The sequence below is a fragment of the Camarhynchus parvulus genome, unplaced genomic scaffold (genome assembly GCF_901933205.1).
Source record: "Camarhynchus parvulus unplaced genomic scaffold, STF_HiC, whole genome shotgun sequence".
Taxonomy (NCBI): domain Eukaryota; kingdom Metazoa; phylum Chordata; class Aves; order Passeriformes; family Thraupidae; genus Camarhynchus; species Camarhynchus parvulus.
This window is the reverse complement of record NW_022148104.1, coordinates 2,701-29,255: the sequence shown is the minus strand read 5'-3', so window position 1 is coordinate 29,255 and position 26,555 is coordinate 2,701. Positions and strand designations below refer to the sequence as shown.

Sequence of the window (26,555 nt, the reverse complement as noted above, 5' to 3'; positions counted from 1 at the left end):
TTGATTAAGAAAGGGGCGTGGTAAGGGGTGATTAACAGAGACGTAGTCGATTGATTGATTGATTGATTGACAACCAGGCAGAGGATTAAGCTAGGCAAAAGGGGGCGGGACAGCGGATGATTGACAGAATAAATTATGCAAAATAGGCGGTGCAATGAGTGATTGACAGCGCATGAAGCCAACGCCTGTAAGGTCGATGGGCGTGGCCACACCTCAGCGGGGGCGGAGCAATCTTTGATTGACAGATGCAGGGACGCGGCCAACGAAACCTCGCGGGATTTCCCGAGATTTGGCGCCGTTCCCGCCTTTTCCCCCCCCAGCCCAACATGGTGGTTCACGCCGAGCCGCCCCCTGAGCCGGACATGTCGCGACAGTGGCGACAGTCGGAGCCTCGCCTCGATCCCGACACTGCCGAATATTTCCGGAGGGCCCTGGAGACGCTGGAGGAGGGGCTGAGCGAGGAGGAGCTCGGTGAGAAGGGGTTTGGGGGGGTTTCTGAGGGGGTTTGGGGGGAATTGTGAGGGGATTTGGGGGATTTATGAGGCGATTTGGGGGTTTAGGAAGAGTTTTGGGGGCGTTTATGAGGGGATTTGGAGTTTTATGAGGGGTTTGGGGGTTTATGAGGGGATTTGGGGTTCCCTGAGAGGAATTGGGAGATTTATGAGGCGATTTTGGGGTTTGTGAGGGGTTATGAGGGGTTTATGAGGCGATTTTGGGGTTTGTGAGGAGTTTTTGGAGGTTCCTGAGAGAATTGGGGGGTTTATGAGGAGTTTGATGGGTTTGTGAGGGGATTTGGGGGTTCTCTGAGGTGTTTCGGGGAATTTATGAGGCGATTTTGCAGTTTATGAGGGGATTTGGGGGTTCGTGAGGGGATTGGGGAATCTATGAGGGGACTGGGGAAATTGTGAGGGAATTTTGGCGTTTATGAGGAGTTTTGGGGGATTTATGAGGAGTTTTGGGGAGTTTATGAGGGGATTTGGGGGTTCTGTGAGGGGATTTTGGGAATCTATGAGGCGATTTTGGGGTTTATGAGGGGATTTCGGGGTTCCTGAGGGGTTTGGGGGAGTTTGTGAGGGATTCGGGGGGTACCTGAGGGGATTTGGGGGTTCTGTGAGGGGATTTGTTGGGGTTTATGAGGTGGTTTTGAGGTTAATGAGGGAATTGGGAGGATTTATGAGGGATTTATGTAGATTTGGGGAGTTCCTGAGGGGATTTGAGGGTTTATGAGGCGATTTTGGGGGTCCCTGAGGGGATTGTTGGGGGTTCCATGAGAGGTTTCAGGGGATTTATGAGGGGTTTTTGGGGTTTATGAACGGATTTGAGGGAGTTTATGAGGGGATTTGGGGTTTATGAGGGGTTTGGGGTGGAATTCTGAGAGGATTTTGGGGTCCCGGAGGTGTTTGGGGGGGTTTATGAGAGGATTTTGGAGATTCCTGAGGGCTTTGGGGGGTTTATGAGGGGATTTGGGGGATATTTTGTGTTTAATTCTCATTATAATGGGTTTAATCCCCATTTTTTAGTGTTTAACCTCTATTTTTCCACTCCTAACCCCCATTTTTTTGCATTTAATCCCCATTTCTTGGCATTTAACACCATTTGTTTGCATTTAGCACCATTTGTTTGCATTTAACCCCATTTTTTTGATGTTTAACCCAAATTTTTTTGTTTTAACCCCCATTTCTTTGCATTTAACCCCCATTTTTTGATGTTTACCCCCCATTTTTTTGTTGAACCCCCATTCCTTTGCCTTTAACCCCACTTCTTTGCATTTAACCCCACTTCTTTGCATTTAACCCCATTGCTCTGCCTTTAACCCCATTTCTTTGCATGTAACCCCATTTTTTGATGTTTAACCCCATTTTTTTTGTTTTAATCTCCATTTCTTTCTGTTTAACCCCAATTTTTTGGTGTTTAACGCTCATATTTTTGTTGTAACCCCCATTTTTTGCATTTAAACCCCATTTCTTTGTGTTTAACCCCCATTCTTTCGCATTTAACCCCCATTTTTTGAGTTTAATCCCCATTTTTGGGGTTAAACCCCTATTTTCTCACTCCCAACCCCCATTTTTGGTCTTCAACCCCATTTTTTGATGTTTAACCCCCATTTCTTTGCCTTTAACCCCATTTTTGATGTTTAACCCGTTTTTTGTTTTAAGCCCCATTTCTTTGCATTTAACCTCATTTTTTTGTTTTAACCCCATTTTTTGATGTTTAACCCCATTTCTTTGCTTTTAACCTTCATTCCTTTGCCTTTAGCCCCCATTTCTTTGCCTTTAACCCCATTTTTTGATGTTGAACGCCGATTTTTGGTGTTTAACCCCCATTTCTTTGCCTTTAAGCCCCATTTCTTTGCATTTAACCTCATTTTTTGTTTTAACCCCATTTTTTGATGTTTAACCCCATTTCTTTGCCTTTAACCTCCATTTCTTTGCATTTAACTCCCATTCTTTTGCCTTTAACCCCCATTTTTTGCATTTAACCCCCATTCCTTTGCGTTTAACCCCCATTTTTTAATGTTTAGCCCCATTTTTTGATGTTTAACTCCTTTTTTTTGTTTAACACCTATTTCTTTGCCTTTAACCCCCATTTCTTTCCCTTTACCCCCCATTTTTTGATGTTTCACCCCCATTTTGTGATGTTTCACCCCCATTTTTGACGTTTCACCCCCATTTTTTGATGTTTCACCCCAATTTTTTGATGTTTCACCCCCATTTTTTGATGTTTCACCCCCATTTTTTGATGTTTCACCCCCATTTTTGACGTTTCACCCCATTTTTGATGTTTCACCCCATTTTTGACGATTTTCACCCCCATTTTTTGATGTTTCACCCCATTTTTTGATGCTTCACCCCATTTTGTGATGTTTCACCCCCATTTTTTGATGTTTCACGCCCATTTTTTGACGTTTCACCCCCATTTTTTGATGTTTCACCCCCATTTTTTGACGTTTCACCCCAATTTTTTGACGTTTCACCCCCGTTCCTCCGCCTCTAACCCCGAATTTCCCTTTCCCCCCGCAGCTCTGTTCGCGCCCAACGTTCTGGGCGAGCTGTCCCGGTGCCTGCCGCCCGCGGCGCTGCACCCCGCCGCCTCCCGGCTGCTGCAGCAGCTGCTGCCCCGCGCCCCCCCCGAGACCCTCGCCCCCTTTCTGCTCCATCTGGGGGGGGTCTCCCGCCACCCGCGGGGGTCCCGCGTGCTCCAGGCCGCCCTGCGCGGGCTCCTGGCGGCGCTGGGGGAGGGGCGGCCGCTGGGGGAGGGGCTGCAGGGGGCGCTGCGGGACCTGGGGGGGGTCCTGGGCCGGGATTTGGGGGGCTTGGCCCGAGACCCCAACGGCAGCTTCGTGCTCAGGGCCCTGCTGGGGCTGCTCAGCGGCGCCGCCGAGCCAGGTGAGACGGGATTTGGGGGTTTTTTGGGGTTTTAGGGGAGTTTTTGGGAGTTTTTGGAAATTTCGGTGGATTTTGGGCAGGGTTGGGAGGATTTGGGAGGATTTGAGGGGGATTTGGGGCTGCTCAGCGGCGCCGCCGAGCCAGGTGAGACGGGATTTTGGGGTTTTTAGGGGAGTTTTTGGGGAGTTTTGGGGAGGTTTGGGGGATTTTGGGGGATTTGAGGGCAATTTGGGGGGATTTGAGGGGGATTTGGGGGGATTTGAGGGGGGGATTTGGGGCTGCTCAGCAGCGCCGCCGACCCAGGTGAGACGGGATTTGGGGGTATTTTTTTTGGGTTTTAGGGGAGTTTTTTGGGAGTTTTGGGGGATTTTGGGGAGGTTTGGCGGGGATTGGGGGGATTTCGGGGGTTTGAGGGGGATTTGAGGGGATTTGGGGCTGCTCACGGCACCCAGGTGGGGGGGATTTGGGGAGTTTTAGGGGATTTTGGGGAGGTTTGGGGAGATTTGAGGGGGAGAGGGGATTTGGGGCATTTGAGGGGGGGATTTGGGGCTGCTCAGCAGCGCCGCCGACCCAGGTGAGACGGGATTTGGGGGTTTTTGGGTTTTAGGGAATTTTTTGGGAGTTTTTGGAAATTTCAGTGGATTTTGGGCAGGGTTAGGAGGATTTGGGAGGATTTGAGGGGGGATTTGGGGCTGCTCAGCAGTGGCACTGACCCAGGTGAGGGGGGGATTTGGGTTTTTTTGGGTTTTAGGGGAGTTTTTGGGAGTTTTGGGGGGATTTTGGGGGGTTTGGGGGATTTTGGGGGATTTGAGGGCAATTTGGGGGGATTTGAGGGCAATTTGGGGGGATTTGAGGGGGATTTGGGGCTGCTCAGCAGCGCCGCCATGGGACCCTGGTGAGACGGGATTTGGGGTATTTTTTGGGGGTTTTAGGGGAGTTTTTTGGGAGTTTTGGGGGGATTTTGGGGAGGTTTGGGGGGATTTGAGGGGGCAATTTGAGGGGGATTTGGGGAATTTGAGGGGGGGATTTGAGGGGGATTTGGGGCTGCTCACCGGCGGTGCCGACCCAGGTGAGAGGGGGGTTTGGGGGAGTTTTAGGGGATTTTGGGGAGGTTTGGGGAGATTTGAGGGGGATTTGGGGGGGATTTGGGGGGGCATTTGGGGGGGATTTGGGGCTGCTCAGCAGCATGGAAGAGACCGGATTTGGGGGTTTTTGGGGGAGTTTTGGGGGAGTTTTAGGGGATTTTGGGGGAGGTTTGGGGGGATTTGAGGGGAATTTCGTGGTTTTTTGGGGTTTTTAGGGGATTTTTTGGAAATTTTGGGGGATTTTGGGGGAGGTTTGGGGGATTTGAGGGGGATTTCGTGTTTTTTGGGTTTTTAGGGGATTTTTGGGAGTTTTTGGGGATTTTGGGGAGGTTTGGGGGGATTTGAGGGGGATTTCGTGTTTTTTGGGGTTTTTAGGGGATTTTTTGGGAGTTTTTGGAAATTTTGGGGAGGTTTGGGAGGATATGAGGGGGATTTGGGGGATTTGGTTTTTTTAAATTATTTTTAGGGTTTTTTTGGGGGGGGAAATTTTGGGAGTTTTTAGAAATTTTTGGGAGGGTTGGGAGGATTTGAGGGGGGGGGATTTGGGTTTTTTTTGTTTTAGGGGATTTTTTTTTATTTTTTGGGAGTGTTTGGAAATTTGGGTGGATTTTGGGGAGGTTTGGGAGGATTTGAGGGGGATTTGGGGCTGCTCAGCGGCAGCACCGACCCAGGTGAGAGGGGATTTGGGGTTTTTTTGGGTTTTTAGGGGATTTTTGGGGAGTTTTTGGGAGAGGTTTCGGGAGTTTTTGGCAATTTTGGGGAGGTTTGGGGGGATTTGAGGAGGATTTGGTTTTTTTTTTATTTTTAGGGGATTTTGTTTAATTTTTGGGAGAAGTTTTGGGAGTTTTTGGCAATTTTGGGAGATTTTGGGGAGGTTTGGGAGAATCTGAGGAGGATTTGGGGGTGCTGGGGATGGCAGGGATGCAGGTGGGGGGAATTTTGAGAGGTTTTCAGGATTTTTTGGGGGGAAATATGGGAATTTTGGGGGAAATTTGGGGGCTTTTAGGGGAGATTTGGGGGTTCGGAGGGGAAATTTGGGGGGTTTGGGGAAAACTTGAGGGATTTTCAGGGATTTTGGAGGTTTGGGGAGGAAATTTGGGGATTTTCCAGGAGATTTTGGGGATTTTTGGAGGTTTTTGCTGATTTCTCCCCATCCCCTGCAGTCCCTCCCCCCAAGGGGGCGGAGCCAAAGCCAAAGAAGGAGGAGCTAAAGGCAAAGGGGGCGTGGTCACTGCCAGAGGGGGCGGAGCTTCCGGCCTCGTTCCGCCCCCTGCTGGAGGAGCTGGCCCAGGGCCTGGAGCAGCAAATTCCAGGTGAGCCAAAACCCCCAAAATCACCCCAAAAATCACTTCTAAAAAACCCCAAAAATCACTCTAAAAAACCCCAAAATCACCCCAAAAATCACTTTAAGAAACCCCAAAATCACCCCAAAAATGACTTTAAAAAACCCCCAAATCACTCTCAAAAACCTCCAAAACCACCCCAAAAATCACTTTAAAAAACCCCAAAAATCACTCTAAAAAACCCCAAAAACACCCGAAAAATCACTTTAAGAAACCCCCAAAATCACCCCAAAAATCACTTTAAAAACCCCCAAAATTACTTTAAAAAAAACCCCAAAAATCACCCCAAAAATCACTCGAAAAAACCCCAAAAATCACCCCAAAAATCACTTTAAAAAAACCCAAAAATCCCCTTAAAAAACCCAAAAATCACCCCAAAATCACCAAAAAAACCCCTAAAAAAAACCACCACAAAATCTCCCTAAAATCCCAAAATCACCCCAAAATCAGCTAGAAACCTCAAAATCATTCCAAATTTTCAAAAATCTCCCTAAAATTCCCAGAATTTCCCAAATTTCCCTAAAATCTCACAAATTTCCGACAAAATTCCCAAATTTTCTCCTAAAATCTTCCAAAATCCTAAAAAATTTCCCCTAATATTTCCAAATTTCTTCCTAAAATTTCTCAATATTCCCAATTTTTCTCCTCAAATCTCAGAAATTCCCCCCAAATTTCCCCCTAAAATTTTTTCTATAATTCCCAAATTTCCTTCTAAATTCTCTTAAGTTTCCCCAAAATCCTCAAATTCCAAAATATCCTCAAAATTCCCCCGGAAATTCCCCAAAATCCCCAATTTTTCCCCTAAAATTCTCAAAATTCTTTCTGAAATTTCCCCAAATCCCCAAGTTTTTCTCCTAATGTTCCCAAATTTTCCCTTAAAATCTCACAAATTTTCCCCAAATTTAAAAAGTTTCTCTCTAAATTTGCTCCCAAAATCCCCTCAAATTTCCCCAAGTCCCCCAATTTTCCTCTAAAATCCCAAATTTCCCCCAAAATCTTCAGATTTCTTCTAAAATCTAAAATTTCCCCCAAACCCTTTTAAAATTTTTCTAAAAATTCCCCAAAATTCCCAAATTTCCCTCAAAATTCCCAATTTTCCCCCAAAATCTCCAGAATTCCCCCCCAAAATCCCAAATTTCCCCTGGAATACAAAATTTCTCCTAAAATTCCCAAATTTCCCTCCGAAATTCCCAATTTTTCCCACAAAATCTCCCAAATTCTCTCCAAAAACCCCAAATTTCCCCTAAAATTTCTCCTAAAATTCCCCAAAATTCCCAAATTCTCACCAGAACTCCCGATTTTCCCCCAAAATCTCCCAAATTCTCTCCAAAAATCCAAATTTCCCCTAAAACCCTTCTAAAATTTCTCCTAAAATTCATTAAAATTCCCAATTTTCCCCCCAAAATTCCCGAATTTTCTCGAAAAACCCCAAATTTCCCTTAAAACCCTTCTAAAATGTCTCCAAAAATTCACCAGAATTCCCAAATTTCCCCCCAAAATTCCCAAATTTCCCCCCAATTCTCACCAAAATTCCCGATTTTTCCCCCAAAATCTCCCGAAATCTCTCCAAAAATCCCAAATTTCCCCTGAAACACAAAATTTCCCCTAAAATTCCCCCAAATTCCCGAATTTGACCCCAATTTCTCCCGGATTTCCCGGACCCGCAGCGCTGCTGCGCCCGGCCTGCGCCAGCCTGTGCCTGCAGGGGGCGCTGCGGGCGCTGCGCCGCAGCCAATCGCCGTCCTGCGCCCGCTTCTGCCGCGCCCTCATTGGCTGCCTCAGCCAGGACTGCCCCGCCCACCAGCAGAGGTGAGTGCTCATTGGCTGCCGCCTTTGCTCCTCTCTCCTGATTGGCTCAGGGTTGCTGGTGCTGGTTTCTGATTGGCTGGGGACTCCCTGCATTGGCCACGCCCCTTTCTGTGGTTGGCTGCTCTCTTTCCAAGTTTGGGCGGAGCTACAGTTGCCATTCCCTGATTGGCCGCTGCTCTGGATCCCCTGTCCCTGATTGGCTGTCTCCTGGGGGGTGCTGTGATTTGATTGGCTGGTGCTCCAAATCCCTTTTCTCTGATTGGCTGCTCCTCTGGATCCCTTGTCTCTGATTGGCTGCTGGTCTCAATCCTTTTTCTGTGATTGGTCGCTGTTCTTGATCTTTGCTCTCTGATTGGCTGCTCCACCGACTGCCCTTTCCGTGATTGGCTGCGCCCAGCACCTCCTACGCTCTGATTGGCCGTTACTCCAAATCCCTGTTTCCTGATTGGCCACTTTCCCCAATCCCTCTTCTCTGATTGGCCGCCCTCTCTGTTCCCTTCTCTCTGATTGGCCCAGCCCTTTGCTGACATCACTGCAGGACCCCGACCGGTCCCGCCTCCTGGAGGCGGCCATGACAGTCCTGGACCCCCCGGGGCTCCGGGAGCTCTTCCGGGGTCACCTGCGGGGTCACCTGAGGGGCGTGGCCTCCCACCGAGTGGCCAATCACGGCCTGCAGAGGCTCCTGGACCACGCCCCCGAGGATGTGGTAGGCGGGGCTTGGCTGGGTGGGGCTTTGGGGGCGGGGTTTAAAGGGGGAGGGGTCTGAATGTGGAATTTATGAGTGAGGGTTTAAAGGGGAGGGGCCTAAAAGGGGTGGAGCTTAAGGAGGAGAGGCCTAAATGATTGGGGCATAAAGGGGAGGGGTTTAAAAGGGGTGTGGCTTAAAGGGGCGGGCCCTAAATTGGTGAGGATTAAAGGGGAGGGGTTTACAGGGGAGGAGCCTAGAGGAGATGAAAGTTAAAGGGGAGTGGTGTAAAGGGGGAGGGGCCTAAAGGGGGTGTGGCTTAGGGAGAGGTTTCTATTGGTCAGAATGATGGTGGGAGGGGCTTAAAGGTGTGGAGATAGAGGAGGAGCTAAAGGGGGTGTGGAGTAGAAGGAGATTCTTATTGGTCAGAAGATTGGTGGGAGGGGCTTAAAGAAGCAAAACCCCAAGTGGGTGGAGCCTAAATGACTTATGTAAATAGGACCAAGTCCGGATTGGCCGGTCGGAACGGGGTGGGGCGTGGCTGACCGCAGGTGGGCGTGGCTAAGCACGGGTGGGCGTGTCCCTCCCCGCAGGTGTCGGAGGTGCTGTCGGAGCTGGGCCCCGCCCTGGGGGAGCCGCTGGCCCGGGGCCACCCCGGGGTGCTGCTGGCGCTGCTGGGGGCGGCGCTGCGGCACCCCCGGCTCCAGGGGGAGGCGCTCAGGAGCCTCTTCCAGGTGGGACACGCCCCTTCCGCTGCTAGGCCACGCCCCCTTCTTAGACCACACCCGTTTTAACCAAGCCACGCCTCTTTCCCTTGAAGCTCCGCCCCCTCTGGCACGCCACCCCTTGGTCTTCCAATGTTCTTCTCTAAGCCCCGCCCATTTCATAAGCCCCTCCTATTTCATGCTCTGCCCTTCTAAGCCCCACCCCTTTTACCACACTCTAAGTCCCACCCCTTTTCCAACCAGTCCTTGATCTGCTTGGCCCCACCCCTTTTTTAAGGCCCACCCCTTTTACCCATTTCCTCTTTAAGCCCCCACCCTTTTCCTTTAAGCCCCACCCTTTCCCTACAAGATCCGCCCATTTTCTCTTAGCCCCACCCCTTTACCCCAAGCCCCGCCCATTCCAACCTGGCAGTCTCCATGCCCCACCCCTTTTATTTAGGCACCACCCCTTTTCCTTAAGCTCCACCCCTTTTAGACATATTTAGGCCCCACCCTCTCTAAGCCACGCCCCTTTTCTAGAAGCCCTACCTTATCTCTATAAGCCCCACCCATTTCTGTTAAGCCCCACCCTTTCATCCTAAACTCCACCCATTTTAACCCCACAGTCTCCAAGCCCCACCCCTTTCCTTTAAGCTCCACCTTTTTCCCTTAAGCCCTGCCCCTTAGCCATTCCCTCTTTAAGCCCCTCCCTCTCTAAGCCACGCCCCTCTTCTATAAGCCCTACCCCATTCCTTTATACTCCACCTGCTTTAGCCACACCCCTTTTCTATAAACCCCACCCCTTTCCTTTAAGCCCCACCCCTTCACCCTAAGCCCCGCCCATTTTTACCTCACTGTCTCCAAGCCCCACCCCTTTTACCATCATTCTTCCTAAGCCCCGCCCCTTTCCCATCAGGCTTTGCGCTGCTGGGCCCCGCCCCACCACCCCCATTGCGTCACCGCCCTGGCCCAGCTCCGCCCCCTGGAGGGCGGAGACAGCGACAAGGGGGCGGAGCCTGAGGTAAAGGGGGCGGAGCTTCCCTGGGTAGGGTCTAAAGGGGTGGGGCTTAAGAGGCTGAGGTAAAAGGGCGTGGCCTGGGAAGGGGCGGGTATAAAGTGGGCGTGGTCTGAGTAGGGCTGGGCTTAAGAGGGTGGGGTTGGGTGGGCGGGGCTTAAGTGGGCGGAGCTTTCCCTGTTTTTTCCATGATTGGATTTTAAATGGATTTTTTCCTTTTTTCTTTTCCGTTTTCTCTCAATTATTCCCCATTTTCCCCTTTTTTCCTTTTTTTTGCCTCTTTTTCCCCAAAATCCCCAATTTTCTCCTAAATTACAACTTTCCTCTTTTTTCCTCAAAATCCTTTTTTCCCCATTTCCTCCCAATTTGTCCCCCATTTATTTCTCCCAATTTTTCTAATGTTTCCCTCAAAACACTCATTTTTCCCCATTTTCCCCCCAAATCCACAATTTTTCCTCATTTTTCCCCAAAATCCCCGATTTTCCCAAATTTTTCCCCAATTTCCCCCATTTTGCCCCCAAAATTCCCATTTTTCTCCATTTTTTCCCCATTTTCCCCCCAAATTCCCATTTTTCCCTATTTTCCCCCATTTTTTTCTCTTCTTTTTCCCCAACTTTCTGCCCAAAATTCCCATGTTTTCCCCAATTTTTCCCCATTTTCCCCCCATTTATTCTTCCCATTTTCCCCCTTTTTCCCCCCAAAATCCCCATTTTCCCCAATTTTTCTCCCTTTTTCCCCCCCAAAATCCCCATTTTTCCCCAATTTTTCCCCCTTTTTCCCCCCAAAATCCCCATTTTTCTCCCTTTTTCCCCCAATTTTTCCTCCAATTTTTTCCCCATTTCCCCCCATTTTTTCCTCTCCATTTTTCTCATTTTTCCCCAAAATCCCCATTTTTCCCATTTTTTCCCCATTTTTCCCCCCATTTTTTCTCTCAATTTTTCTCATTTTTTCCCCCATTTTTCCCTATTTTTTCCCCATTTTCCCTCTCATTTTTCCCCCAAAAATCCCCATTTTTCCCCATTTTCCCTCCTTTTTTTTTTTTGTTTTCCCCCATTTTCCCCATTTTTTTCCCCATTTATTCTCCCCATTTTCTCTCTCATTTTTCCCCCCCAAATCCCCATTTTTCCCAATTTTTCCCCCCCAAAATCCCCATTTCCCCCCATTTTTTCCCTCTTTTTCCCCCCAAATCCCCATTTTTCTCCCTTTTTCCCCCAATTTTCCCCCAATTTTTTCCCCATTTTCCCCCCATTTTTTCTCTCAATTTTTCTTATTTTTCCCCCTATTTTTCCCCATTTTTCCCCATTTCCCCCCCCATTTTTTCCCCTCTTTTTCCCCAATTTTCCCCCAAAATCCGCATTTTTCCCCCCAATTTTTCCCCCATTTTCCCCCCATTTATTCTCCCCATTTTCCCTCTCATTTTTCCCCCAAAATCCCCATTTCTCCCCATTTTTTCCCCATTTTTCCCCCCATTTTTCCCCCATTTTCTTTCCCCTCACGCTTTTCCCGCCATTTCTCAGCCCCTCCCCCCCTCCCCGCCGGGTTCCCGCGCTCTGCAGCTGCTCCTGCACTTCCGGGACCCCTCCCCCATCCTGGCCGCGCTGAGGGCGCTGCCCCGCCCGGCCCTGAGGGCGCTGGCGCGGAGCGGCCCCGGCAGCCGCGTGTGGGACGCGATCCTGGCCTCAAAAACCGTCCCAAAAACCGACAAAAAACGCCTCCTGAAACGCCTCAAGGTACCGCAAACATCTGTGAACGGTTTTGGGGTAAAAATCCCAATTTTTGGGAAAAAATCCCGATTTTTTGAGGCCCAGTTGGGTGTTTGGGGCTGGCCCAGAGCGGCCCTGGCAGCCGCGTGTGGGACGCGATCCTGGCCTCAAAAACCGTCCCAAAAACCAACAAAAAACGCCTCCTGAAACGCCTCAAGGTACCGCAAACATCTGTGAACGGTTTTGGGGTAAAAATCCCAATTTTTGGGAAAAAATCCCGATTTTTTGAGGCCTGGTTTGGGTGTTTGGGACGGGCCCAGAGCAGCCCCAGGAGCCGCGTGTGGGACGTGATCCTGGCCTCAAAATCCAAATTTTTAGGATCACTTTAGGGACACTTTGGGATGTTTTTGGCATAATTTTAAGAGAATTTTTGGATATTTTTGCTTAATTTTGGGATAATTTTGAGGTAATTTTTGGACATTTTGGGGTAATTTGGGGATATTTTTAGGATCACTTTAGGGACGCTTTGGGATATTTTTGGGATAATTTTGAGAGAATTTTTGGATATTTTTGGTTAATTTGGGGATAATTTTGAGATAGTTTTTGGACATTTTTGGGTATTTTGGGGATATTTTTAAGATCACTTTAGGAATTCTTTGGGATATTTTTGGGATAATTTTGAGGTAACTTTTGGACATTTTTGCCTAATTTGGAGATAATTTTAGGAACATTTTGGGATGATTTTAAGGATAACTTTAGAAATATTTTGGAAGTTTTGGGATTATTTTAGGAGTATTTTGGGATAATATCAGGAATATTTTCAGGGGATTTTTGGGTAATTTGGGGATATTTTTAGGATCACTTTAGGGATGATTTGGGATATTTTTGAGGATGCTTTTAGGATATTTTTGGTTAATTTTCGGATAATTTCGAGAGATATTTTTGACCTTTTTTGTTAATTTGGGGATAATTTTGAGATAATTTTTGGATATTTTCAGTTAATTTTGGGATAATTTTTAGGATAACTTTAGGAATATTTCAGGGTAATTTTTTGTGATAATTTTAGGAACGTTTGGTGATAAATTTGCGTTAATTTGAATTAATTTTAATGAAGATTTCCCGTTCCAGGGGCACTGGGCAGCGCTGGCCACGGACCGGAGCGGGAGCCGAGTGCTGGACGCGGCCTGGGCCTGCAGCCCCCTGCAACAGAGGGTCCAGATCGCCTCTGAATTGGGTCTGGGGGCTACACTGTCATTTTGGGGCAAATTCGGGGCGTTTTGGGAAAATTTGGGTGAAATTTGGGCCATTTTGGGCAATTGGAATGGGATTTTTTAGGGGGTTTTTTGGGGGGTCCTGGGCCTGCAGCCCCGTACCCAGGAGGGTCCAGAGCCCCTCTGAATTGGGTCTGGGGGCTACAAAATCATTTTGGGGCAAATTCGGGGGATTTTGGGAAAATTTGAGTGAAATTTGGGCCATTTTGGGCAATTGAAATGGCATTTTTTGAGGGGTTTAAGGGGATTTTTGGGGGGTCTTGGGCCTGCAGCCCCCGGCCCCAGAGGGTCCAGAGCCCCTCTGAATTGGGTCTGGGGGCTGCAAAATCATTTTGGGGCAAATTCGGGGGATTTTGGGAAAATTTGGGCAGAATTTGTGGCATTTTTGGGGCATTTTGGGGCATTGAAATGGGATTTTTCAGGGGGGATTTTTGGCTTAATTTCTCCTGATTTTGGGGTGATTTTCAGGCAATTTTGATGGATTTGGGGTGGATTTTAAATGGGATTTTTTGGGTCATTTTGGGGTGATTTTGGGTGGATTTTAAAGGTGAATTTTGGGTGGATTTGGGGGTTATTTTGGGCAATTTCTGGTGGGTTTTAAAGTGGATTTTGTGGGGTTTTTGGGGGGATTTGGGGGCATTTTTGGGTTATTTTCCCCTAATTTTGGGATTATTTTGGGGCAATTCTGGCCTCTTTTGGGTGGATTTTAAAGGGGATTTTTGGGGTTATTTTCAGCTATTTTGGTGCATTTCTAAGGAGATTTTTGGGGTTATTTTGGGTTTTTTGGGGTAGATTTTAAATGGGATTTTTGGGGTTATTTTGGGTTATTTTTGATGGGTTTTAAAGGACATTTTTGGGGTTGTTTGGTGCGGATTTCAAAGGGGATGTTTGGGATTTTAAGGGGAAGTTTTTAGGGGATTTTTGGGTTATTTTGGGGTGATTTTGTGCAGATCTCAAAGGGGATTTTTTGGGTTATTTTGGGCTGATCCCAAAGGGCATTTTGGGGTTATTTTGGTTTATTTTGTGGGGGTTCTAGAGGGGAATTTTGGGGCATTTCAAAGGGGATTTTTGGGGTTATTTTGGGTTATTTTTGGGAGGTTTTAGAGGGGAATTTTGAGCAGATTTCAAAGCAGATTTTTGGGGTTATTTTGGTTTATTTTTGGAGGTTTTAGAGGGGAGTTTTGGGGCATTTCAAAGGGGATTTTTGGGGTTATTTTGGGTTATTTTGGGGGTTCTAGAGGGGAATTTTGATGGATTTCAAAGCAGATTTTTGGGGTTATTTTGGTTTATTTTTGGAAGGGCTTTTAGAGGGGAATTTTGGGGCATTTCAAAGCAGATTTTTGGGGTTATTTTGGGGCGTTTCAAGGCACATTTTTGGGGTTATTTTGGTTTAATTTTGGGAGGTTCTAGAGGGGAATTTTGCGGCATTTCAAAGGCGATTTTTGGGGTTATTTTGGGGGGTTTTAGAGGGGAATTTTGGGGCATTTCAAAGGGGATTTTTGGGGTTATTTTGGGGCATTTCAAAGGGGATTTTTGGGGTTATTTCGCTCTATTTTGCCCCCATTCCCAAGGGGATTGTTGTGCTCGTTCTGGGGCTGAGTTTTCGGGTCCTTTTGCCCAAATTTGCCGTTTTTCGCCCATTTCCAGCCCCGCACCTGCCCCGGCTGCTGCGGGAGCCCCTCGGCCGCGGCGTCGCCCGGAGCCTCAGCCTGGAGCTCTTCCAAAGGAACCGCCCCCAGTGGGAGGGGCTTCACAAGGGGCGGGGCTTGCCGCTCTGACCACGCCCCCAAGCACCACGGACCGCCCCTAGCCCCGCCCACTGGGAAATATTTGTAATTAAAAGTTTTATTTTTAATTTTGTTTTGAATAATTTGGTTCGTTCTGTGTTGTTTCAATGGGAGGGGGCGTGGCTTAGTGAGAAATGGGTGGGGCTTAAAATGGGCGGGCCTAAGCAAAAAAAGGGGGTGTGGCCAATTTTTAGTTTCAAGGGGGCGTGGCTTACTAGGAAATGGAAAGGGTTAAATGGTCACTGTTGTGGGCGTGGCTTAAAGAAAATGGGTGTGGCTTCCAATGCGGTGGGTGTGGTTTAATAAAGGGGCAGGGATAATATAGAATGGGCGTGGCTTGGTAAGATGGGTGTGGCTTAAGGGAAGTGGGCGTGGCTTTGTTTATTTAAAGAGGGTGGGGTTTACTGGGATGGGCGTGGTCTTGTTTGAGGGGGCGTGGCTCGATGGTGGGTGTGGTTTAATGTGGGTGTGTCTTAAGTTGGGGCGTGGTTTAGGGGTTGTTTCAGGAAGAGTGGGCGGGATTTAGGGGGTGGGCGGGACTTAAGGGGAATGGGTGTGGCTTAAGGGAATGGGCGGGGTTTAAAGGGTAATGATGGGGTACTGTTTTAAAGGGGGCGTGGCCATGCAAATAACACCATTACCACAACACTTTATACGGGAGGCATGGCTATGCAAATCAGCCCCACTGTGACCACCCCATCCATGTTCCCAGCTGCAGGGCGTGGCTATGCAAATAATCTAGTTTTCACTAATATATCATTTCTAAAGAGAGGCGTGGCTATGAAAATCAGCCTCATTAGCATTAATATCTAGCTCTTTTAAAAGGCGTGGCTATGCAAAACAGCTCCTTCGCTTTCAATTTAGCGTCTCTGGGGGCGTGGCCATGCAAATTACGCCAGTACTATTAACAGGTAGTTCTTTTAAAAGGCGTGGCTATGCAAAACAGCGCCATTGCCGTCTATGTATCGTTTTAAGGAGGCGTGGCTATGCAAATTACGCCAAAACCACCACTATCAATGTTCGTCCCTTGAGGGGCGTGGCTATGCAAATCACCTCCTTACCCACCCTGCCTTGCGCCGCGCACCGGAAGCGGAAGCGCCGTGAGGGAGGAGCAGCAGCAGCGGCGGCAAAATGGCGGCTCCGGTCCTGCGGGCCCCGGGGCTGCTCCCGCCGCTCCGGGCGCCGCTGCGGGGCTGCCTGGGCCCGCGCCGCCTCCCGGCGAGCCCCGCGGCGGTTCCGCTTCCGGTCCCGGTCCCGGTGCGGGCCATGGCCGGGCACAACCGCTGGTCCAAGGTGCGCAACGTGAAGGGGCCGCGGGACGCGGAGCGGAGCCGCCTCTGGGAGAAAATGGCGCGGATGCTGCGGGCGGCCGCCAGAGGTGGCGCGATAGTGTCGCGATAGGGGGCGGGGGGGGACGGGGGGTCGCGATAGAGGGGGTGGGGGATGGGGGAACTCGGGGCTGTCGCGATAGAGGGGTTGGGGGGGTTGACGGCACACCGGGATGTCGTGATATTGGGATATGGGGACATTGGGCTGTCGGGGCTATCGCGATGTGGGGACGTGGGGACGTTGGGCTGTCGCGACATGGGGCTATTGGGATATTGGGTTCTCACGATACGGGGACGCTGAGCTATCGCGATATGGGGCTGTCATCACACTGGGCTATCGCGATATGGGGGTGTCGTGATGTTGGGCTATCGCGACATGGGGCTATTGGGATATTGGGTTCTCACGATACGGGGATGCTGAGCTATCGCGATATGGGGCTGTCATCACACTGGGCTATCGCGATATGGGGGTGTCGTGATGTTGGGCTGTCACAATATGGGGCTGTCGGGACACCGGGCTGTGGGGATATCGCGATATGGGGGCATGGGAACGCTGGGCTATCGCACTACGGGGCTATCGTGATATCGGGACATCGGGCTGTGGGGATATCGCGATACGGGGAGATGGGGACACTGGGCTATCGCGATATGGGGCTATCAGGATATTGGCATATCGCGATATTGGGACATTGGGCTGTCGGGCTATCGCGATATGGGGCTATTGGGACACCGGGCTGTCGCGATATGGGGACATGGGGACATTGGGCTATCGTGATATGGGGCTGTCGGGGCGTTGGGCTGTGGCACTATGGTGTTATATCGCGATACACTGTGATATATCGCGATATGGGGCTATCGGGACACTGGGCTCTGGCAGTATCACAACACGTACGGCGATATATCACACTATATCGTGACATATCGTGATACGGGGCCGTGGTGCCCCGGCCCTATCGCGACATATCGCGCCGTGTCCCGCAGAGGGCGGCCCCGACCCCGCGCTGAACGCCGCCCTGGCGGCCGTGGTGGCGCAGTGCCGGACACTGAACGTGCCCAAGGCCACCATCGAGGGGCCGCTGCGGGCACTGACGGTGAGTGACCAATGGGTGACCCTGAGTGACCACTGAGTGAGTGACCGGTGAGTGAGTGACCAATGGGTGAGTGACCAATGGGTGAGTGACCAGTGAGTGACCAATGGGTGAGTGACCACTGAGTGACCACTGAGTGACCCCTGATCATCCTTGTGACCCCTGAGTGACCAATGGGTGAGTGACCAGTGAGTGAGTGACAGGTGAGTGACCACTGAGTGACCCTGAGTGACCAATGAGTGACCAATGAGTGACCCTGAGTGACCAATGAGTGACCAATGGGTGACCCTGAGTGACCACTGAGTGACCAGTAAGTGACCACTGACCATCCCCAATCTAATGGGGATTAAACAGTGATGTCATTGCCTCATTTGCATAACCACACCCCTTTATGCAAAATCAGGTTGGGGGCGGGATGGCAGAGCCATACAGGGTGATGTCATGTGGTTGATTTGCATAACCACACCCCGTTTATGTAAATATTGACCTGGAGGTGGGGCTGGGGAGGGAGAAGAATGATGTAATAGGGTTCATTTGCATAACCACGCCCCTTGGGACCGTCACTGACCATCCCAGTGACCACTGTGACCCTTGACTGACCAATGACCCTGAGTGACCCCGAGTGGCCAGTGAGTGACCAATGAGTGACCAATGGGTGAGTGACCAATGGGTGACCGTGAGTGACCCTGAGTGACCAATGGGTGACCCTGAGTGACCAATGAGTGACCAATGAGTGACCCCTGACCATCCCTGAGTGACCAGTGAGTGACCCCTGACCCCTGTCTCTGGCCACAGGAGCGTCCGGCCGGGGCTCCCTGACCCCTGACCCCGTCACTGACCCCTGACCCCTGTCTCTGGCCACAGGAGCGTCCGGCCGGGGGGTCGCAGCTGCTGCTGACCGCTCGGGGCCCGGCCGGGTCACTCGTGCTGCTGGACGTCCGAACCGACAACGTCCGGCGCAGCCAGGCCGAGCTGCGGACACTGCTGCAGCGGCACGGGTCAGTGAGTGACCGCTGAGTGACCAGTGAGTGACCATGAGTGACCAATGAGTGACCAATGAGTGACCGTGAGTGACCAATGAGTGACCACTGAGTGACCAGTGACACTGCTGCAGCGGCACGGGTCAGTGAGTGACTGTGAGTGACCACTGAGTGACCATGAGTGACCAATGAGTGACCCTGAGTGACCAGTGAGTGACCAGTGAGTGACCAATGAGTGACCAGTGACACTGCTGCAGCGGCACGGGTCAGTGAGTGACCATGAGTGACCAGTGAGTGACCAATGAGTGACCGTGAGTGACCACTGAGTGACCACTGAGTGACCAGTGAGTGACCACTGAGTGACCCTGAGTGACCAGTGAGTGACCACTGAGTGACCAGTGAGTGACCAGTGAGTGACCGCTGAGTGACCAGTGAGTGACCAATGGGTGACCACTGAGTGACCCTCACTGACCCCTGAATGACCACTGTCCCTCACTGGTCACTTGGGATTGATGACCACTGGATGACCCCTGAGTGACCCTCAGTGACCCTCACTGTCCACTCTGGTCACTCAGGAGAGGTCACTGACCCCTGCATGACCCCTGCATGACCCCTGCATGACCGCACTGACCACTGTCCACTCTTGGTCACTCAGGGCCTCACTGACCCTTCAATGACCCCTAATGACCACTGGTCACTCAGGAGAGGTCACTGACCCCTGCATGACCCCTGCATGACCCCACTGACCGCTGTCCACTCTGGTCACTCAGGGCCGCGCTGACCGCTGACGTCCGGCACGCCTTCGAGGCCGTGGGCGTGGTGCGAGTGTCCGGCCGGACGCTGGGCCTGGAGGCCGCGCTGGACGTGGCCGCAGCGGCCGGAGCCCAGGACGTGGCCGAGGAGCAGGACGAGCTCAAGGTGGGTCCGGCCGCCGGCTGACCGCTGCCCTGGTCACTCTGCGGTCACTCTGCGGTCACTGCTTGAGTGTCCCCCTGGTGGTCATCGGTCACTTCTGGGAGTGGACAGTGACCGGTGACCACCCCGATGACCCCTTGACCTCTTCTGATGACCACTGACCTCTTGACCTCTCCACTGAACCCCCGACCACCCCAAATGACCACTGATCCCTCTTGATGACCACTGACCCCTTGACCCCCTCCATTGACCCCCCTCACTGACCACTGACCACTCTGAATGGCCACTGACTGACCCGACCCTAATGACCCCTTGACCCCCTCAGTGACCACTGACCCCTCTTGATGACCACTGACCCCTTGACCCCCCCTCCATTGACCCCTTGACCCCCCTCAATGACCACTGACCACTCTGAATGGCCACTGACCACCCCAGTGACCCCTTGACCATCCCAATGGCCACTGACCATTCCCACTGACCCCTTGCTCCCTCCTTGCCCCCTCCCTGACCTTTGCCCCCTCCCTGACCTTTGCCCCCGCAGTTCCTGTGTGACCCCTCGGCCCTGGGCAGTGTCCGGCAGCGCCTGGCGGCCGCAGGGCTCCGGCCGATTTCGGCCGCGCTGGAATTCCGGCCGCGGTCAGCGCTGGCTCTGCCGGACGGGCCGAGGGCCGCGGCCGAGCGGCTGCTCCGGGCTCTGGCCGAGCGGCCGGACATCGTCCGCATCGTCCACAACGTCCAGGACATCCCGGCGGTCACTCAGGGCGGTCACTCGGCTCCGGACACGGCTCCGGCCACGCCGCACAATGGACAATAAAGGTGTGAGGTGTGGTCAGTGGTCAAGCGGTCATTTGGTCGTTTGGAGTGGTCAAGGGATGGGCAAATGGTCACTGGAGTGGTCAGCGGTCGCTCAGTGGTCAGTGGTTATGAGGGTGGACACAGGGTGGTCAAGGGGTCAGTGGGAGTGGAAGAGTGGTCATTGGGAGGGGTCAGTGGTCACTCAGGGCAGTCAGTTGTCATTGCAGTGGTGAGGGGTCACTCAGGGTGGTCAGGGGTCATTGGAGTGGTCAGTGGTCATTGAGGGTGGACAAAGGGTGGTCCAGGGGTCATTGGAATGGTCAAGGGGTCAGTGGTCACTCAGGCTCTGGCCGCGGCCGGACATCGTCCGCATCGTCCACAACGTCCAGGACATCCCGGCGGTCACTCAGGGCGGTCACTCGGCTCCGGACACGGCTCCGGCCACGCCGCACGATGGACAATAAAGGTGTGAGGTGTGGTCAAGCGGTCATTTGGTCATTTGGAGTGGTCAAGGGATGGGAAAATGGTCACTGGAGTGGTCAGTGGTCATGAGGGTGGACACAGGGTGGTCAAGGGGTCAGTGGGAGTGGAAGAGTGGTCATTGGGAGGGGTCAGTGGTCACTCAGGGCAGTCAGTCGTCATTGCAGTGGTGAGGGGTCACTCAGGGTGGTCAGGGGTCACTCAGGGTGGTCAGTGATCATTGGAGTGGTCAGTGGTCATTGAGGGTGGACAAAGGGTGGTCCAGGGGTCATTGGAATGGTCAAGGGGTCAGTGGTCACTCCGGCTCCGGCCGAGCGGCCGGACATCGTCCGCATCGTCCACAACGTCCAGGACATCGCCAGCGGACAATAAAGGTGTGGCTGGGGCGGTCACTTGGGGGCATTTGGTCATTTGGCTCGGTCAGTGGGGAGTGGTCGGTTGTTATCATGGACAATAAAGGTGTGGCCAAGCGGTCATTTGGTCATTTGGTCATTTGGAAGGGTCAGTGGGAGTGGTCAGTTGTTATCAGGGTGGACAAAGGGCGGTCAAGGGGTCACTGGGGGTGGTCAAGGGGTCAGTGGCCATTGGTCATCATGGTGTGGTGGTCAGTCGGTCATCAGGGTGGTCACTGGGGGTGGTCAGTGGTCATTCAAGATGGTCAGTGGTCACTGGGGGGTCATGGGGGTCAGTGGCCAGTGGGGTGGTCATTGGGGTGGCCATTGGTCATCAGGGTGGTCAGCGCCCATTGGTCATCAGGGTGGTCACTGGGGTGGTCACTCGGTCATCAGGGTGGTCATCAGGGTGGTCACTGGGGTGGTCACCCGGTCATCAGGGTGGTCATCAGGGGTGGTCACTCGGTCATCGGGGTGGTCACTGGGGTGGTCACTCGGTCATCGGGGTGGTCACTGGGGTGGTCAGCACCCATTGGTCATCGGGTGGTCAATCGGCCACCCCACCCCCCCAATCACACCCAAACCCCATCGTGAAGTGACCAAAGCCCTCCGGCCGCTCCGGCCAGGGGTCATTTATTGGTGGTCACTCGTCCGAGCCGGCCGGGCTGCCCAGGAAGAGGCCGGAGTAGCCGAAGGCTGGAGCGGAGCCTTCGTCCTCCTCCTCCTCCTCCTCGTCCTCGTCCTCCTCGTCCTCCTCGTGGTCATCGTGGTCATCGGGGTCATCGGGGTCATCGGGGTCATCCTCGTCCTCCTCCTCCTCCTCCGGCCGCACCGAGCGGTCAGCGGCGCCGTTGGGCCCGCGGTCATCTCCGGCCACCGGCCGAGAGCGGCCGCTGGACCATTGGTCATCCCTTGAGCCGACTGACCACTGGTCATTCTTGGAGCTCGGTGACCACTGCTCGATCTTCACCTCCGCTGACCACTGGTCATCCTTGGGCCCCGCTGACCACTGGTCACTCTTGGAGCTGGGTGACCACTGCTCCTGCTTCACCTCCGCTGACCACTGGTCATTCTTCAGCCCTGCTGACCACTGGTCATCTTTCGGCCCCGATGACCACTGGTCATTCTTGGAGCTGGGTGACCACTGCTCGATCTTCACCACCGCTGACCACTGGTCACTCTTGGAGCTTGGTGACCACTGCTCCTGCTTGACCTCTGCTGGCCATTGGTCATCCTTGGGCCCTGCTGACCACTGGTCACTCTTGGAGCCCGCTGACCACTGCTCATCCTTCACCCCAGCTCCTCCTCCAGCTGACCACTGGTCACTCTTCGGCCCTGCTGACCACTGCTCATTCTTTGAGCCCGCTGACCACTGGTCACTCTTCGATCCAGGTGACCACTGCTCCTTCTTCACCGCCGCTGACCACTGCTCATCCTTGGGCCCCGCTGACCACTGGTCACTCTTCGACCCGCTGACCACTGGTCACTCTTGGGCGCTGCTGACCACTGGTCATCCCTCGAGCCGCCCTCTTGGGCTCCAACTGACCACTGCTCATCCTTGGGCCCCGCTGACCACTGCTCACTCTTGGACCCCGCTGACCACTGCTCACTCTTTGACCCCGCTGACCACTGGTCACTCTTGACCACTGCTCAGTCTTGGGCCCCGCTGACCACTGGTCACTCTTTGACCCCGCTGACCACTGGTCACTCTTGGGCCCCGCTGACCACTGCTCATCCCTCCCGCCGCCCCTCCCTCCCCGGCCCCTCCCAAGGCGGCCGCGCCCTCAGCGGCGTTTGGCCTCAGGCGTGGCCGCAGTGTCGGCGCTGTGTCCGAAAGCAGGCGTCCGAGCAGGAATCGCCCGCTGCCCCGCCCAGCGCCCACTTGGCCTCGAGCGCGCCAGCTCGCGCCGCACAGCCGCGTTCTCCAGCACCAGCGCCCGCCGCGCCGCCGCGCCGCCGGAAACGCTGCCGCCGCCGGCTGACGCGACCGCACAAGCCGGGGCATCGTCCGGCCACGAGGGGACGCTGCGGGAGGAGAGAGAACGGAAAACGGTGAAAATTCGGCGAGAATCGGTGAAAATTCGGCGAGAATCGGTGAAAATTTGATGAAAATTTGAAGAAAATCGACCCAAGTTGGACCAAAATTGACCCAAAGTTGAGCCAAGTCAACGTTGGGTTGAGCCAAGTCAACGTTGGGTTGAGCAAAGTTGACCAAAATTGGGTGAAATTGAGCTAAATTTGTCTTGGATTGACCCAAAGTTGCCGTTGGGTTGAGCCAAGTTGAGCGAAGTTGGGTGAAATTGACCCAAATTGACCCAAATTGACCCAAATTGACCCAAATTGACCCAACTTGGCGTTGGGTTGACCCAAGTTTAGCCAAGTTGACAAAATTGACCAAAATTGACCCAAAATGGCACAAATTGGACCAAAATTGACCCAAAGTTGGCGTTGGGTTGAGCCAAGTTGAGCGAAGTTGACCAAAATTGATGAAAATTGACCCAAATTGACCCAAAGTTGGCGCTGGGTTGAGCCAAGTTGATGAAAATTGACCAAAGTTGACCAAAATTGGGTGAAATTGACCCAAATTGACCTAAACTTGTCTTGGGTTGAGCCAAGTTGACAAAATTGACCAAAATTGGAAAAAACGATGAAAATTGACTCAAGTCAACATTGGGTTGAGCCAAGTTGAGCAAAGTTGACCAAAATTGACCAAAATTGGCTGAAATTGACCCAAATTGAGCTAAATTGACCGAAATTTGTCTTGGGTTGACCCAAGTCAACGTTGGGTTGAGTCAAGTTGACCAGAGTTGACCAAAATTGATGAAAATTGACCCAAATTGAGCCAAATTGACCCAAATTGGCGTGGGGTTGACCCAAGTTGAGCCAAGTTGACAAAATTGCCCCAAAATTGCCCCAAAATGGCACAAATTGGACCAAAATTGGCGTTGGGTTGAGCCAGGTTGATGAAAATTGACCAAAATTGGCCAAGATTGACCCAAAATGAGCAAAATTGACCAAAATCGGCACAAATTTGACCCAAATTGAGCCAAGCTGACAAAATTGACCAAAATTGACCCAAAATGGCACAAATTGACCCAAAATTGGCACAAATTGACTAAAAATTGAATAAAATTGACCAAATTTGCACAAATTGGACCCAAAATTGGTCCTGGATCGCCCCAAGTCAACGTTGGGTTGACCCAAGTTGAACAAATTGACCAAAATTGACCAAAATTGACCAAAATCGACCGAAATTGAGTGAAATGGACCAAAAATGGTGAAAATTGGCCAAAATCCGAACAAATTGGAGCAAAATTGACCCAAATTGGTCTTAGATTTACCTGAATTGACCAAAATCGACCCAAATCAGCCCAAATTGGACCCAAAACCACCAAAATTGAATGAAATCGACTCGAATTGACCCAAATTGAGCAAATTTTACCAGAATTGGCCCAAAATTCACTCAAATTGACCCGAACTGACCAAAATTGCCCAAAATGACCCCAATTGAGCCAAATCCGCACAAATTGAGCTCCAAATGCCCCAAGCCGAGCTCGGAGGATCCTTTGGGGTAAAAAACGGGAAAATCGGGAAAATCCAGAAAATCGGGGGCGGATTTTGGGGCGAAAGCGGCGATTTTGGGGCAAATCCATCGATGGAAGCTCCCCCTCCCCCCTCCGCTGCTCCCCGAGGGGGTTTGGGGCGAAATTCGCCGATTTTGGGTCGAAATTCGCCGATTTTGGGTCAAAATTCGCCGATTTCGGGACTCACCGCGGGGCGAACGGAGCGGGCGCCACCGGAAGTGAGCGCGGGGGGAACGGAAAAGCGGCAACACCACCCGGAAGTGGGCGGTGAAGCCGGGATGGGCCGGGGAATTGTCCCGAAAAACGCGAATTTGGACCCAAAACCGCGTCAGGATCCGGTTTGATGTCACGATTGCGTCACGATTTCTCCTTTTTGGGGCGAAACCGCCGCGTTTTGGGTCCTCTGTTTTCTGCTTCACCGTTTTCTCCGGCTCCGAGCCGCGACTTCCGTTTCTCTTAACGAACCCGCCTCATCTCTATGGTAACTTCCGGTCCGCGCCGCCATTACCGCTCCCCCTCTGTGGCCACTTCCGGTTGGAGCCGCTCTGGCCCGCTCGGAGGACTCCAATTCCTCTCTTTGATTTTCCCCAAAATCGCGATTTTTCCCCCCAAAAAATCCCCATTTTCCCCCCAAATTTCCCCCAAAATCCCCGATTTTCCCGCCAAAACCTCGGAATTTCGGGTAAAATTCCCATTTTTTCATTCCCCATCCCTCATTTCCCCCAAAATCCCCAATTTTCCCTCTAAAAAATCCCTTTTTTTTTAAACCCCTCAAATTTCCGATTTTTCAGCCCAAAAATTCCCGGGTTTTTTTGGCTCCTCCCTTTCCGGCCATCGCCCCTCCCCCTCCCCCACCCCAGGGGGGCGGGGCCTCCCCAAATTCCCGGGAAATTCCCCCAAACCCGGGGGGGGGAGGGGCAGCAGCGGGGCCATGGCGCAGGTAGGGGGGGGAGGGGAATTCGGGGCAATTTTGGGGGAATTTTCGGCGATTTTGGGCAAATTCGGGAGATTTGGGCAAAGTTCGGAGCCACTTCCGGGTTGGGGAGGGGAAATTGGGGCGGATTTGGGGGAATTTTGGGGAATTTTGGGGAATTTTGGGGTTCAAAACGGAATTTTGGGGGGAATTTTTTGATATTTTAAAATTTTTTTTCAAATTTTTTGGGATTTTTTTGGGTTTTTTTGGGACTTTAAAGTGAAATTTTGGGGGATTTTTTTATTTTTGGGAAGATTTTGGGGTCCGGGAATGAATTTTGGGGAATTTTGTTTTGTTTTTAATTTTTTTTTTTTAATTTTTGGGGCAGTTTGGAAACTTCCAAATGAAATTTTGGGGGAATTTGGGGATTTTTTAGGATTTTTTGGGGGGGGTTTTTTGGAATTTTGGGGTCCCAAAGCGAATTTTGGGGCAGATTTGGGGGAATTTTGGAGATTTTGGGGATCACAAAGTGAAATTGGGAGGAAAATTTGGGGTTTTTTTGCAATTTTTGGGGATTTTTTGGGGCATTTTGGCCGTTCCTGGGCGGATTTTTGGGGGATTTTTTTTTGGTTTTTTGGGATTTTGGGATTCCCAGTATTCCCAGTTCAATCCCAGTTGGATTTTTTGGGTTCCCAGTTGGATTTTGACCATTCCAGGGTGCATTATTTGGGATTTTTGGGGGGTTTTTTTTGGGATTTTGGCCGTTTCTGGGTGGATTTTTTTGGGGTTTTTTGGGATTTTCACCATTCCCAGTATTCCCAGTTCAATCCCAGTTCAATCCCAGTTCCCTCCCAGTGTTCCCAGTTGGATTTTGACCTTTCCCAGGTGAATTTTTGGGATTTTTTGGGGGATTTTTTTGGGATTTTGGCCGTTCCTGGATGGATTTTTTGGGGTTTTTTTTGGGATTTTCACCATTCCCAGTATTCCCAGTTCAATCCCAGTTCAATCCCAGTATTTCCAGTTGGATTTTTTTGGGGTTTCCATTAGGATTTTGACCATTCCCAGGTGAATTTTTTGGGATTTTTTGGGGGATTTTTGGGATTTTTGTGGGATTTTGGCCGTTCCTGGGCGGATTTTTTGGGATTTGTTTTTGGTTTTTTGGGGGATTTTGGGATTCCCAGTATTCCCAGTATTCCCAGTTCAATCCCAGTTCATTTCCAGTTGGATTTTTTGGGGGTTTTTGGGGGATTTTGGCCGTTCCTGGATGGATTTTTTTGGGGTTTTTTAGGATT

The 26,555-nt window shown here is 51.4% G+C and overlaps 2 protein-coding genes across 4 annotated transcripts; both read left to right on the top strand.

The window, feature by feature from the left end:
- Nucleotides 1-308: 308 nt before the first annotated feature.
- Nucleotides 309-14,819, top strand: NOP9 (NOP9 nucleolar protein). Of its 3 annotated transcripts, XM_030969755.1 has the most exons (11): nucleotides 309-471; nucleotides 3,021-3,356; nucleotides 3,501-3,530; nucleotides 5,635-5,784; nucleotides 7,482-7,623; nucleotides 8,140-8,329; nucleotides 8,902-9,042; nucleotides 9,929-10,033; nucleotides 11,545-11,757; nucleotides 12,859-12,964; nucleotides 14,649-14,819. In XM_030969755.1, the coding sequence occupies exons 1-11, from the start codon at nucleotides 327-329 to the stop codon at nucleotides 14,777-14,779; spliced, it is 1,689 nt and encodes a 562-aa protein (XP_030825615.1). In that variant the 5' UTR covers nucleotides 309-326; the 3' UTR covers nucleotides 14,780-14,819. The 3 variants fall into 3 exon arrangements, with proteins under 3 accessions (XP_030825615.1, XP_030825616.1, XP_030825614.1); XM_030969756.1 differs by lacking the exon at nucleotides 3,501-3,530 and having other exon boundaries at nucleotides 3,021-3,386; nucleotides 11,584-11,757; XM_030969754.1 differs by lacking the exon at nucleotides 3,501-3,530 and having other exon boundaries at nucleotides 3,021-3,386.
- Nucleotides 14,820-15,861: 1,042 nt separating this feature from the next.
- Nucleotides 15,862-20,486, top strand: LOC115916045 (translational activator of cytochrome c oxidase 1). Its single transcript, XM_030969752.1, has 6 exons — nucleotides 15,862-16,166; nucleotides 17,098-17,207; nucleotides 18,069-18,202; nucleotides 18,955-19,102; nucleotides 19,641-19,811; nucleotides 20,257-20,486. The coding sequence occupies exons 1-6, from the start codon at nucleotides 15,920-15,922 to the stop codon at nucleotides 20,356-20,358; spliced, it is 912 nt and encodes a 303-aa protein (XP_030825612.1). The 5' UTR covers nucleotides 15,862-15,919; the 3' UTR covers nucleotides 20,359-20,486.
- Nucleotides 20,487-26,555: the final 6,069 nt, after the last annotated feature.